This window comes from Mustela lutreola, chromosome 15, assembly GCF_030435805.1.
Source record: "Mustela lutreola isolate mMusLut2 chromosome 15, mMusLut2.pri, whole genome shotgun sequence".
In the NCBI taxonomy this organism is placed as follows: domain Eukaryota; kingdom Metazoa; phylum Chordata; class Mammalia; order Carnivora; family Mustelidae; genus Mustela; species Mustela lutreola.
In genome coordinates, this window is record NC_081304.1 from 1,788,600 (window position 1) to 1,802,466 (window position 13,867).

General features: G+C 58.4%; 1 protein-coding gene across 2 annotated transcripts in view; it reads right to left on the minus strand.

The window, feature by feature from the left end:
• RPTOR (regulatory associated protein of MTOR complex 1) overlaps window positions 1-13,867 on the minus strand; it is a 308,508-nt gene that overhangs the window by 91,510 nt on the left and 203,131 nt on the right. For both annotated transcript variants that reach the window (XM_059148815.1, XM_059148816.1), the window contains one exon: window positions 1,096-1,171. In XM_059148815.1, the coding sequence (XP_059004798.1) occupies window positions 1,096-1,171 (76 nt within the window). The remainder of the gene's footprint in view (window positions 1-1,095; window positions 1,172-13,867) is intronic.

A 13,867-nucleotide genomic window follows, 5' to 3' on the forward strand; every position in this document is an offset into this window, starting at 1 on the left:
GGTGCCCACTGTGTGGTCCTCTCTGCAAGTTTCCAGAATGTGAAATGTGAGAAATGCCAAGGAACACGGAGGAGGAGACAGGAGAAAGAGAGGGAGGCCCCTTAGCTCATTGTCCCCACTGGGGGCATCGGGATCATCTGAGCAGTTACCTGTCCACACGCGTCCCACACAGATACGCACGCACGCGCACACACGTGTACACAGACACCCCACACAGACACACTTCACACATGCGCACACATACGTGCACCCCCCACGCCTGATGTGAGCACTCGGCCTGCATCAACTCCTTTAGCCCTCCTGTGCCCCATCACTGGCACACCGGCCCGACTCCCCTGGAACACGAGGAAACTGAGGCACCAGGCAGCCAGCTTGCCTCGGTAGTCTTGGGCGGGGTCAGAGACGAAGGTGTGGGAGAGAAGGCCAGCGGCTCCGACCCTCTGCCCAACCCTCCACGGCCTAGGCCACTTCACTCCGCTGCCCTGGCCCTCCCAAACCTGGGAGCCTCCCTGACCCTTGGGGGTCAGAGGAAGCATGTGCACAGATGTGCGTGACCTTCCTCCTTCCTCAGGGTTCTCGAGGGGGCGGCTGGGTCTGGGGCACACGTGCTCAGACTCCATACGTGAGTCCTGAATGAAGACACAGAGGCCGTGCAGACCTCGGGGCAAGGGGGGGCTCTTGGTGAGGGGCTGTGCGACCCCTGGTGAGTCAGTCCCCTGACTGGGTGGCCTGGGGACCAGATGTTCCTGCAGGGCTGAGCTTTACACCCTCAGGCTCCGGTCAGGAGTCTAGGGAAAACCATCATCCATTCCAGTTAAAAGGCAGAGCCTGGAACCCAGGGTCAGGGAGCGTGCAGTAAGGAAAGCAGACTGACAAGAACATCATCTTAAACGATGACATCTCTTGGGAGCCTGCCATTCAAACTCTTGAACCCCTGGTTGATGTAATCTTTCAAATTTCTGCTAACTGCACCTTTTCCCAGGCAGGCGAAGGAAATCTGACAACGTAGCATCTGGGGGTTCTGCGGACCAGGTGCCCAGGGATGGAGCCCCCCCACCCCCCGGTGGACCACAAGATGCCCTTTGTAGGACTCACCCGAAATGCGGTGCCTTCCTCAATGATGGTGGGCAGCTGCGAGAGGCAGATGTCGACAGCGAGGTCCCAGGCTTGCCTGCGAGAGAACAGAGGGACACCCAGCTCACCGACTGCTTCTCCGGGAGGGGCCCCGGCTGAGTCTGGGCACAGCCATGGCCATGGGTCTTCAGGAGAAGCAGGAAGACGTCTGGCAGCCCGCTACAGCTACTCTGTTTGTTAACATTGTTCCTCTTCAAATTTGCACAAGAGCTTAGGAATAATAAAGGAGCTCGCCTCACTCTGCACTGTAGTTTCAGCCCCACACTGGATTGTGATAGCCTGTCCACACCCACAGAGCAGCTGTGGCATCGCTGGTGGACAGTGGCAGTAGCACACACAAACACTCCACGTGCTTCATCAGGAATGGCCAGTATGGCACCAGGAAAAGGCGGGTCTGTCTGTGGACCCCCATCCTGCGCAGCGCCCTGTCCTGCCCAGAGTCAGGACTGGCCTGTGCCCCCACCCTCCCCAGCACAGAGCCCGAGACCTCTGCCAGCACGCGCCACTCAGGGATGCGGCAGGCAGACTTGTTTGAGGGGACGGCAAGTCTCTCCCATGTGTGACCCTGGCCACCTCGCCTCCACCTTCTCAAGGCATCAGGACCCGGCTCCTAACATGTACAAAATGGCGAGTGCACCTGCTGGCCTGGCTCTGGGGTCTGGCTCCCCGGAGTCCATTTCCCCATCTGTAAGGGGTAACAATCGTGCCCGCTTGCAGGGTGCCTGGGAGACCTGGGGTAGCAGGCACGCTGGCGGGGGCACTGATGGGAGGGGAACGCTCACAGCATTCAATGTTAGTTCTAAACTGATGCAATGATCGCCTCCCTTTCTTTACAGCCACAGATGGAAGTCGTGGACACGGCGGTTCCTTTGCCCCTACTCTGCCCCTTCCCTTGCTCATGGAGACAAAATGGGGATCAGCGCATGGGTCTGGCTTTCAGCACGGCCACCTCTCCTCCCAGGGAAGTTCCCGAGAGCGGGATTATGTGACAAGTGGCTCCGTTTCTCCACATCCCCGGAGATGACCACACCGGGAATGAAAAATGTCAACAGCCAGAAACACAGGAAACGTGGAAGACAAACGAAAGCCTACGGGGCTCTCTGTCATTACTGGAATACATGGAATGCAGTCCAGCTGTCCTGCCCAGACCCTCTGAACAAGTGCGCCCTTCCCCCACCAACCTAATTAAGAGGCAATCAGCGCGTAATCAAAAGTGCCTCAAAGAACAGGCGATAACTGGTTCCCGTATGGTAAGTACCCAGGCTGCAGGCGACGCGGTTCTTCAGCAGCAAGGAGGGAGATACCGGCTCTTCGTCACACAGAAGCAGAGTCAACTACTGCAATGAAACTCTACAAACATCCTGGACTTTAATAAAAACTGAACATCAAGAGGTGGGTGGAAGTGTGCACAAGCTGGGCGTGGGGGGGGACGTTCAGGGCACTGGCCGCGAAGCCTGGCTCCGGGCCCCGGCAGTCAGCTACAGTGGCCGTGGGTGCGCCTGCGAACAGACCCTGGTGGAGAGGAGAGCAGGTGACATGTCCTCGCAGCCCCAGCTCCGCAAGACCGAGAGGCAAGCAGCAGCCGGCAGGGAAAATGCGTTCCTCTCCCTGGCAGCTGTCCGTGGTCCTGGCTGGGTGTCGCTGGCAGCTGTCCACGGTCCCAGCTGGGTGTTCTGGACAGAATATTGGGGGATCCAGGCTGCACTGGGAGAGGCCGCCAGGCAGTCTCCTGATGCCCCCTTTCCCCCAGTCCCTCCAAAGAGTGAAAGCCCATGGAGCCCCATCAGGGCCGACGGGGGCGCCAGTCCTCCCCGAGAGCCTGCTCTTGCTCTGCATCAGCTCCGGCTGGCCTGACAGCTCCAGAGGCGAGGGCTGGTCCCTCCCTCAGGGACTGAGTCATCAAGCAGCCCAGGACGTTTCCTTTGTTACAGGGACTCTGGGGGATGTGAACATGGTTGGGAGTCCTGGGACAGGGGAGCCACTGAGCTCGCTGGGAGCAAGGCAGAGAAGCTGTTCTGGGCCATGGACAGGTGGGCACAGCTGTCTGAGTGCAAGAGAAAAGGGACTTGGCCCATGGTGCTGAACATGGCAGCACTCAGGAGAACACTGAAGACCTAGGGACACCTGACGGTCAAAGGTGATGGCCAGAGCACGTGGAGCTGCTGCAGGCCGGTGATCCTCTTCAGGCCTCTGGCTCCTGCCACTTATGAGGGGAAAGGGCCTGCTCAGGAGAACTGAGCTCCACGAAAGCCCAGCAGCACAAGACTGGTGCTCTCCGCCAGCATCTCATCATTTGCCTAAAATCGGCTGTATTTTCTAGGGTAAGATCAAAATGAACCTGGAGTCTTAATTCGGGTTCTCACTCAGGGAGAGTGGGAACATCAGTCCTGGGAAGTCTGAGGCCCTGGCGGTGGGCTGCGGGGCTCCGCCCGCTCTGGCGCCCCAGCAAGCGCCAACCTGGGAGGGTGTCTGCGTTCGCACCTCCTACAGCCCGTGAAGGGGCTGCACTGCGGCGGGAGGGGTGCAGCGACAGCCTGGCCAGCTGATCCGAGCGGTGGGGGAGCAGAGGCTCCTGCCGGAGGCGTCCTGGGAGGAGGTGGTCTGCCCGAATAGGGGCGGCGGGGTATTCCTACTTGCCGTGCAGGCAAGAGCTCGGGTTTTCAGGAAACGGGCCTCGGATGGCAGCCGCCCAAGGAGGGGGCTGGCGGGGGCGCCTTCCAAGAGCACGCGGCCTCCATCTGCACGATGGCTCTGCGGGAGAGGCGCCCTCAATGGGAACAGAAAGCACAGGTTTTTACTGTGGAGAGAGGCGAGCTTTGAGGACCTGCAGAAATCGAAAGTAAGGAGGATGCGTCCCTGATGGCTTCACATCAAAAACTGCACAGGCGCCAGCGCCGAGCACCCGCCACCAGTACCCCTGCCTGAAGCCAAGTGCAAATGCAGATTACTTTTGCTTAGCCTCAATTTCGGCTCGGCTTGTTCCCTTCCTCCCGCGGCTCACAGTGCGACCTCTCCATCAGCACCCAAGGACAGCGGCCACTAGACGGCACAATACTCATTCCTCATGCTCTCTCCGACAGCCGAGGGAGCTCGGCTCTGGGCTCACTGGAAATGTGCACACTCTGGCTGTTTACAAGGAGGGGGAGAAAGAGCGAGGGGCACTGCTTTTCCGCGTTCTGTCTCCGAACCCGCTCTGCTGTAACTCACGTGAGCAGTGAGCACCCAGTCACCTCGGCAGAACCTGAGCAGGCCCTCAGCGTCCGGGCCTCACGCTCTCCCACCTCTGCACCTGGCCATTCCACCTGTTCCTCCACGTTCTGTGTGGACAGGAGTGTGAGCTGGACATTTGCTGCGTTCCCAGCCACCAGGCGACAGCAGAAATGAGCACTGCCCGTGGGGCTAGCCACTGCGGGGCAGCCGGAGGCCCGGGGCCCAGAGACTCACACTCAGGTTGCATTGAAAGAGAAAGAGACTCTTGTTCGCACGAAGCCACGGGGCTCTGTGCTGCCGACTAACCTGCGCGGCAACCACCAGCTCTATCCGTGGCAGGGGCAAGGGAAGCGGCGGGGGGACAGTGGCTGAGTCAGCGTTCTGTATCAGCAGGGGCGAGGCTGCAGCCCCACATCGTTGCCGGGCCTGGTATGTACGCCCTGTATTTCTGACCTCTGACTTAGATTTCATAAAGGAAGAGAGATGATCACCTTCTCAGGCGGTTTCCTCCTCCTGAGACCTACAACGAGGCAGCATGGCAGAACTTGAGGTCTTCCAGCTAAATTCAGTTGGAGGACCAGGGCAGTCCGGGAAGCAGCGCCTACTTAGAAACCATCTTAGCAAATGCAGGAACCGAGCCAAACAGGGCTCACACCCAACGTCCGGGGCCGGCAACCCACAAAGCGGGGCAACAAGCAAGCCTGACCTTCTGCTCTCTTCCTGCCTGACCTTCTGCTCTCTTCCTGCCTGTGTGCTCACCATATTTTCAGCATGTGGATGAGTGTGTGTGGGACCGAGACTGTCACCATGGATGCGCCCCCGGGAAGCAAAGACCCTCTGTGTGGGTCTTCTCGCCGCCCCTGGGTGTGAACGGAGAGCAAGGCTTGTCCAAGGTGGCCCCATGGGAAAGCCACAGGCGGACACGAAAGCCGGTCAGTACAAGGGACTAGGACTCCAGTCACTTTGGACATAGAACTTGGGACAAGCATTTTAGAAACTGGGATCACTCCTAATGCGGGTGGTGGTGGGTCTATCTACCACTAATTCTCTGTGCGCCCACGGGACTTGCCCTGGCTGGAAACGCCCATGCCTCCACGTGCTGTGGTGGCGGCGATTTAGGAAGCAGCTGTGGGGGCACCGGCATGGTGGGTCGCCAGCAGGCTGGCTGCTCGTCCAGGAGCCAGGACCACGGTGCTGCCTTGGCACAGATGCCGAAGCCCGGGGGGCCTGCACTGCCACAGCGACACCAAGGGCAGCTGATCAACCAGATGACGTTTCTGGCCATTACTGCTTCATCGTGTTCCTATGAGCATCTCCTTGAAATCTAGAGCCTGATTTCACATTCAGCTCCTGATCCAAGTCAGTTAATGGTAAAATTTTCACCATGTAACGGGACTGACTGATGTTTACTTTCTAGCTACAGAATCAGGCTGGCACCGTCGTCAGAAAACCCCTTCCAGACAAAACGTGAGTTACACAGACATGCTCTTCCTCCTTGGAATCCCATCACCACTGATGTCTGGAGGGGAAGCCTGTAGTTTTACTTACATGGGATTTCTCAGTGTATCAGAGTAGGAAGACATGGTATCAAGCCTTTTAAAAAACAGATCCCAATTGGATGTGCACAGTGAAGCAGGACAGGCCCCAGAAGGAGAGCCCAAGCCACCACGCCAAGACGTGGGCAGGAGGCAGCACCACATACGCCTCCCTGCTGATGGCTACCAGGCTTCAGGGAACCAGGGAACACCGGGGCCCTGAATTCCTACCTCCACCCCAAGGGTGTCTGTGGTCACAGCCCCTGCAGTGTCCCCAGCAGGCTGCAGTAGGGCCCCCATGGGTTTGGTTTGCACCTCCAGAAGGTTTCTGAAAGTCCTGTATTGGCGATCACTGCACGTGTGTACGTTCACATTTAGGGTTCCTTTATTTGAGAGAGGAAGGCATGTGCACGTGCATGGGGGCAGGGAGAGGAAGAGAAAATCCCAAGCAGGCTCCCTGCTGAGCGCAGAGCCCCCACGGGGCTCGATCCTATGACCCTGAGATTGTGACCTGAGCCGAAATCAGGAGCTGTACACTGAACCGACTGAGCCACCCAGGCTATCTACATTTTAAAATAAGGAAGTTGTAAGTGAAAATATAAATTTCTGACTGCTCTTTAAAAATTTACTGTGGGCGCCGACCGCCATCAGGAGTGGCACTGGAGCGGAGGTCAGCACCTGGCACGGGCAGTGGCCCTCCTGGGCCTTTGCCCCCCACCCCCCCGCGCCCTCATCGGTGCTCCCACAGGACCGACGGAGACCCTTACAGGGTCTGCCACCAGAGCCGACTGGACACAAGGACGCTCCTGCTGCCTGAAGCCCTTCGTGGCTCACTGCCCCTGAGTTCTGCCCAGACAGACAATGTGCTTCCAGGGGTCAGGCCACTCTGCGCTCCATGGCACATTTCCCGAAAAGCTGTCCTTTTGTGGTCTGTGCCCCTGACGGTGGTCTCCTCCCACAGGTGGCAGCTGGCACCCCAGGACCCTGTGCAGTGCCATGCCAGCCCAACTGACCCGGAGGCCGTGTGTGTGCTGCTGAAGTGAGGGCCTGTGCGAGAGCCTGACCCCAGCCCGGGGAGGCCACGTCCCATCTCTCGACAGGGCCCGACGGGTCACTCACCCACAGTCCCTTCCGACCTGTCCTGCACTGCCGGCGCTGTGGCTTCCTGTTCCACCACCCGCACTCATGGTGGGGCCCAAATTCGGGGATGCCAACTCTTCCCTCTTGGCCAGGAAAGGACAATGCCTCTGACACACCACACCCGCCTTCCAAGCCTGTTCCCTTACGCACTGAGCTGAGAAGAATGTAGGTCACCAGGCTGTGGCAAGGATTAGTAAGACAATGCACGCTAAGTGCCCGGTAAAGGGTCTGGCGCTTAGTAGGTGCTCCATAAACAGCCACCATGCACATGGTCACCTACATGTCTGTCGACTGCCCTGAACCTTCACACTTCCAGGGGTTGCTGGATGCACGCTGGCAGGTCCATCCGGGGCCCATTCCAGGCCCACCCACCGCCAGTGCGCAAGCTGTTGAAGGTGGTTCTGAGCAGCGCTCCAGGCAGAGTCCTCGCAAGGTCCCCTGGTCCTGCCTGTCCTTCGTACCCCGGATGTAATTGGTCACCAGGCCCCATCCATCTCAGCAGATAAAACACCCCGAAATCTGGCTCTGCACATGGAGCCACACAGCCACCACGGGGACTGCAGCCCAACACAGGACTCAATCCCAGCTGCTTCTGAGGCCTTCTGCAGCCATGGCCCCCCTCCCCCCGCTGGCTCCTGGCCCGCACTGCTGGCCACCAGCACACGAGGCTCCTTCTCCACGGTTCCAACCACAGACATACGCCTGCGCCCTGCTCCGGGGTTCCACTTCTCCGCTCTCCCGACCACGCCCCTCCTCTCGCCTGCAGGACCTGGCCCAGTATCACATCCTCCGGGATCCTCTGGTTCAGTGAGCCGTGGGCGCTCTTTCCTCGCCGTGAACATGTGGTGTAACTACCCCTTCTCCAGGCTGCCGTCCCTCTGGGGCGACACCTCATTTTTTATTATTTCGGTGTCCCCATATCTAGACCCGGCGTGCCGCAGGGCTTGGCCCACCTGTGCCTCCTTGGGCTCAGACAGGACACTTATGCTTGCGCTGGACATGGGCTGCTTGGCCAGGTTAGGACGTCTACAAGCCCAGGGAGGTGAGTCAGGACTGAGTGTTCCCGGGCAGGGCTGCTGCGACCAGACCGGAAGCTTTGTGGGGAAGCTGCCGCCCAGCAGGCTGTCTTGCTCCGGTACCGGGAGCCTCCCAGGTTCTGCTAAGGGCCTAGGGTCAACAAGCCCCCAGCCCCCTTCTGACCAGGGCCCATCCCTCCACAGTAGGCTTTTCTTTACGAGTGCTCCTTGGCTGTGTCCAAGCTCCAGGAGGAGGGAGGCCGGGCAGGTGTTTCGCAGGCCAGTCCCAGGGCCTGACATTCAGTAGGTGTCCGGGCATTATTCCGAGCATTATTTCATACTTTCTAGAGTGGCTTTTTATGACCTCTAGGAGGCCACCCACTGCCCTGAGCTTTGCAGGGGCACAAGGCCTCCCCACGACGGGCTGTTCCAAGGACAATTCTATCTGCTGTACAAACTCGGGACAGAGTCGAACGTGTGCGAATGATTTCCAACTTGGAATTTTAATGAGCTCTTGTCACAACATTTGAAACGTATCCAGTGAGACTAAGTCCCGGCACCAAACCTTACGGGAGTTTACCAGTCATACCTGTTTTGTGTAAAGAAATGCTCAACAATTTCTTCTGTCTCTAGTTAACATCTTAATCATAATGACTCAATTGTTAAAAAATAGCTTTTGGAGTCTCAAAAGCTTAAAAGAAATCTACATGCAGACTTAAAATTACAAAATCACTATCTGCTGACTTCTAAAATGGAGAGCCTGCCTTTTGCTCCACAGCGCAGGGGCCCAGGTCCCTCGCCCTGGGTCGCTGCTCTGCTCCCCGTCTCCCTGCGCAGAACATCTGTCATGTGGCTGGGACTCTGCTGTCGCTACAGCTTGGGGGCTGCTCTTGTCACTTACACATCTGCTCGGGCTAAGGCATCCTCACAAACACAACATCAAGTCTGCTTACAACCTTTCAAGTACACGTACGTTCACCACACCCCTGCTCTGTCAGGTACGAGGTTGAGGCCCAATTCTCCCTTCCACAGCTAAAATGCTGACAAACGGGGACGCCTGGGTGGCTCAGTGGGTTAAGCAGCTGCCTTCGGCTCAGGTCATGATCCCAGCATCCTGGGATCGAGTCCCACATCGGGCTCCTTGCTCAGCAGGGAGCCTGCTTCTCCCTCTGCCTCTGCCTGCCTCTCTGCCTGCCTGTGCTCACTCTGCCCCCCCCCCAATAAATAAATAAAATTTAAAAAAAAGTAAAATAAGGGGCACCTGTGTGGCTCAGTGGTTTGGGATGCTGCCTTCGGCTCGGGTCATGATCTCAGGGTCCTGGGATCGAGCCCCACATCGGGCTCTCTGCTCCGCAGGAAGCCTGCTTCCCTCTCTCTCTCTCTCTCTCTGCCTGCCTCTCTGCCTACTTGTGATCTCTGCCTGTCAAATAAATAAATAAAATCTTAAAAAAAAAAAAAAAGTAAAATAAAATGCTGACAAACGGCTTTATCAAAATTTCTCAGTGTCTCATGTTCCTTGGTTTCTCCTCAGCACCTGCCGAATCACCCTCCTGAGCGGGGACTGGAGGGCGTAAGGCAGATGGTGCAGGCAGGGGCTGGGCCCTGGGCACCCGAGGCCAGCCAGGCCACGACCGAGGGTGGGGGGGCAGGGTGGGGCTGTTCCACAGCGTCCACCGGTGGGACACAGCAGGACAAGGCAGACTCCAGAATGCTTGCTGACGCCCGGCCGCTTCCAACGTCCCGCTGGAGAGAGAGGCCCAGGGCTCTGTCCCCACAGCTGAGGCTGGCTGCATGCCAACACGGGAGGGGACGGAGCTGAACCTGGGCTATAGGAGGGACGTGGGCAACAAGGTCCTTCCAGTGGAATCCAGGCCACGCCACCCCGCCTCACCCGGCGGGGCGCAGGGCCACTCCCCCAGCACAGTGTCTAATCAACACGCACTCCCAGGTGCCGTACGAGCTTCCTGGCAGATGATGGAGATGCCGTGACCCGGGGTCTACCCATGTCCCATCCGACGTCCTGAAGCCTGTGTACGTGGACACATACGTCCTGACGAGGCCACACACAGCTGTCAGGGGCTGTGCTGCCTGTCGTGGCCGGGCCTTGCCGTCCGGCCACTCGCTCCCCTGCCTGTGCCTCCCGTGCTCACCTGCAGAGTGGGGCTGTTGGCAATGACCCCTGTCGCGATGGGCACGACTCAGCGCGTGGAAAGCATTTACAACACGTGACCCACAGGACATACTGAGTAAGTTACTGGTATGATTATTTCTGTATTCGGCACCTTTTGATCATGTGCTGTGGCTTGTTTGTGCCTCTGCCTCAGTAAAGACCGCGGCACACCGTCTTCTCACCCGCCCACACCCTGCCTTCCGCGCATAATCCCCGTGGACTTTCCAGCTGTCTGCCTTCAGCAAGACGCTGCTCCTAGTACAGGCTCTGACGGCGGCCAGGGGATGCCTGCCTCCCGGGGGGCCCTCGCACGGACCTGGAACTGACTTCCAACAGAATTCGGCCAAGGCAACGCTGTCCCTGCTGCTGTGTCACACCGTGTGGACGGTCGTGCCCTTGCTGGCTGAGGAGGCTTGAGGTGCCTGGTGGGTCTGTGGGTCCTTGCAGCCTGGTAAGACCCCCAGCAGACCAGTCCCCCGCCCTACAGACACATAAGCACGTGTGCTCCAAGCCACTCAATGTGTGGAAATGCGGTTGTTCCGCGACAGGTAACGTGTACTCCCGATCCTTCCACAGACCGCAGGATTTCTGCTGCTGACAGAAGAATGCATCCGTCAGGGAAACAGCCAGCGTTTCTCGTGACGTTCATTTGGTTTGTCGGCTGGTTTCCCTGTTCCTCTGCACTGCAGCAGAGGGCGTCTGGCTTCCAGCCGCGCTTCCCGGACTAAGCCTGGGTTCAGTGGGAACCACAGACGCCTCACCTGTCCCTTCCCACCAGGTGGAGAGCTGACAAAATGGCTTCTTGGCTTTCATGTGAAACGCCGGACTAGCACACGACACATACGCTTAAGGTTCAGGTTCAAAAAGAGAAGGAAAAAGAAAGTCTAAAGCACATAAGTTCCTTGGGCCATGAAGGTAAAACCAAAACCACCAGTCCCCGCCGATCCACAGGCTCTGCCGCCCCAGGGCCCAGAGCTGCTGGAGACAGGCAGGCCGACCCTCATGTCTACGGTGGCTGCCAAGGAGTGCCTACACTTGTCCTCCCCGAGATTTTACCTTAAACCTTTCCTTCAAAATGTTCCTCAAACTACATTATGGAAAGACCATAATGCACAGCAGAACAGGCTGGAGAGTAAAGCGGGGGCTGGGAGTGGAGGTGTGTCCCCAGCCCCTCCCGCTTCTCCTGCTGGAAGGACTCCTCTGAGGGGACAATCGCAAGGCCGCAGAGTGACATCTGTCTGAGCCTGGGCCCTGGGATGGCACCGTCACAGTCTGACGTCTACGTCCACTTCTACGGGAACAAAATTCACTCCCAGCACCTGGGGGCTGGACTGCCCTTCGCTCCCAGTAATGGACCTGAGGGTCTGGTGACAAGCTCCATAGAAGCAGCTGGAAAGAGGCTCACTTTTCTGGATGAGGAAGAAAATGTGCTTCAAGGAAACAGGCTGGAGAGGAGCCAGGAAGCTGGACGCCTCAAGGAGACCCAATTCCACTTCACGCTTCTGCCCCTCGGAAAGGTCCCTTGCAGTGACAGGAAGCCCGTAAGATAGCTAGAGCCGACACAGCAGCCTGGCCCCCTCAGGGGAGCTGTTCTGAAGGGTCACTCCACCGTCAGAGCTGCATGGGGTGAGGCTTGGATGAACGGGGCCGCCGGGACCGAACTGCTGGTCGACCTTCCTCTCCGCCCAACCCTGCGGCCTCCCGTGCCGGGTCGGGTCAAGCCTCCTCGACAGTGCCTGGTGCCACAGGCCAGCTCCGGGACGAGTCCAACCTGCCACGGCTGGAATCCACCGTCGGGGAGTGGGGCGGCAGGCCCGATGGCGCTCTGCACGACGGGGGCCCGTGGAGGCTGACTGAGCAGGTGACACCTGTCTTCAGGGTGTGTTCTAGCTGCAGAGGGGCCCTGAGGTGCGAAGGGAGGACAGCCCGGTGTACGCAGACAGCCGCCAGCCATTCCACCTGCCTCAATACTGCGAGGCTCTCCCCACGCTCACCAGGGCCTCTGTGGACCGCTGTGTCATTCGTTTCTGTGCACGACGCGCAAATACACACGCAGATTGGCTTCACGAGACTCACAGGAGCGACCTTCGCAGGAGAGAGGGCCCCATTCCCAGCCTTCAGAGCCAGCAAGAAAAGGTGTCCTTAAGTGATGGCGGGCTCATGAGGTGCTGTTGTCACGTCTAGCTTCTGGACCTTAAGCAGTTCGTACACAAACTCCAGCGTTCAGAAACACTGTAAGAGGCCCATCCTGCGGAAAGGAGCCGGGGAAGACGCGGGAGGCCGGCCGTCTGCACCCGCCTCCTGCCCCAGCTGCCGGTGCTCCAGCCCCATGTGTCGTAGCTGCTCGCTGCTCTGGTCCTGGTCTCTGGCGTCTTCTCCAGCACCACGTGGTTTTTACTCCGAGCCACTGAGCCTGTCTTCCAGGACGTGCTTCTGCAGCCAGAGGAAAGTAGGCTAACAGGAACAGGCTCTGCCGGAGCTGTGCTGGGCTGGGGTAGAAGAGGGCAAGAGGGTGCAGGCCACGTCCCCGACCGCCGGTGCCTTGTGCCCACTCAAGTCTCCGTCTCGCGAGGAACCCGCTTGGCCAGCGGGGCCCTGCGGCCTGGAAGCTGCATCCCAGGCAGCTGGTGTGGTGCCCATTCCTGCAGCTTACCCAGTTTTCCTCCCAAGACCACACAAGGCACTGACCCCATGTGATTTTTTTCCCCTTTCTTCCCTTTTCTTAATAATAGATGTTTTATTAAAACCTGGTTCAGAAGAAAGAGACAGGCTTTAAGACACCACTTTTCCTAATGGAGAAGGCTTGTTTGAGGATCCAAACTTCCAGAAACATCGGTCTTCACTCTAATGATTCAGGCTAAGTACCAGGATGGGTTTCGAACACTCTCCCAACCCCGACCCACAGGGCAGCTCGCCATTCTGTGCGCACACGTGACCTCCTTCCGTGCAGCGACTCTGACCCGGCCTGCGCTCCCCGCGGCTACTCCGGAAGCAGGCGCAGATGAGGCGTGTTCCGGCTCTCCGGGAACAGTCTGCTGCTGTGCCCAGCACGGCATGCCCCGATTCCCCCCACAGACCAGAATATTCCTTCCTGATTTCTCTTCAGTGGATGCGGACAGTGAGTCGACAAACCTGTCCCTGGTTCTCTGGGCTTTCAGTGCCGGGGAAAGCGGTCGTGCACATATTTAAAAAAAAATCACCAGTGGAAATAAGTCTGGCCGTGAAAACACAGCACAAGTGACCTGCTGTTTCTAAGTGTCTACACTAGGGTTTCCCCACAGGCGGACAAAGCTCGGACCCACTCCTCTGCGGTCACCCCGTGTCCATACTGCCCCTGACTCTGCCCATGGGACAGAAGCCAGGACACAGAGGGAACCGATGCCTTCTGGTACAACACGGGAGTTAAAGACAGTTCACGATGGTACCCTTGTTACTACTGTCCTAGCGGCTCAAGCAGCAACAGCCCCATTTGGGGGAAAGTATGACCAACGGTCCTGACAACCTCTCCCGTGCGCACGTGTGCATGAGTACACACACGTGTGTGCTCCCGTGACATGTGCACACACACGAACTGGTCACAGACCCCACGGTCTCAGTCTGGTGGAGCCCTCTGACGCTTCAGAGCCCCGTCGGCAGTCGCCCCTCCCTGCACTGGTCCCTGC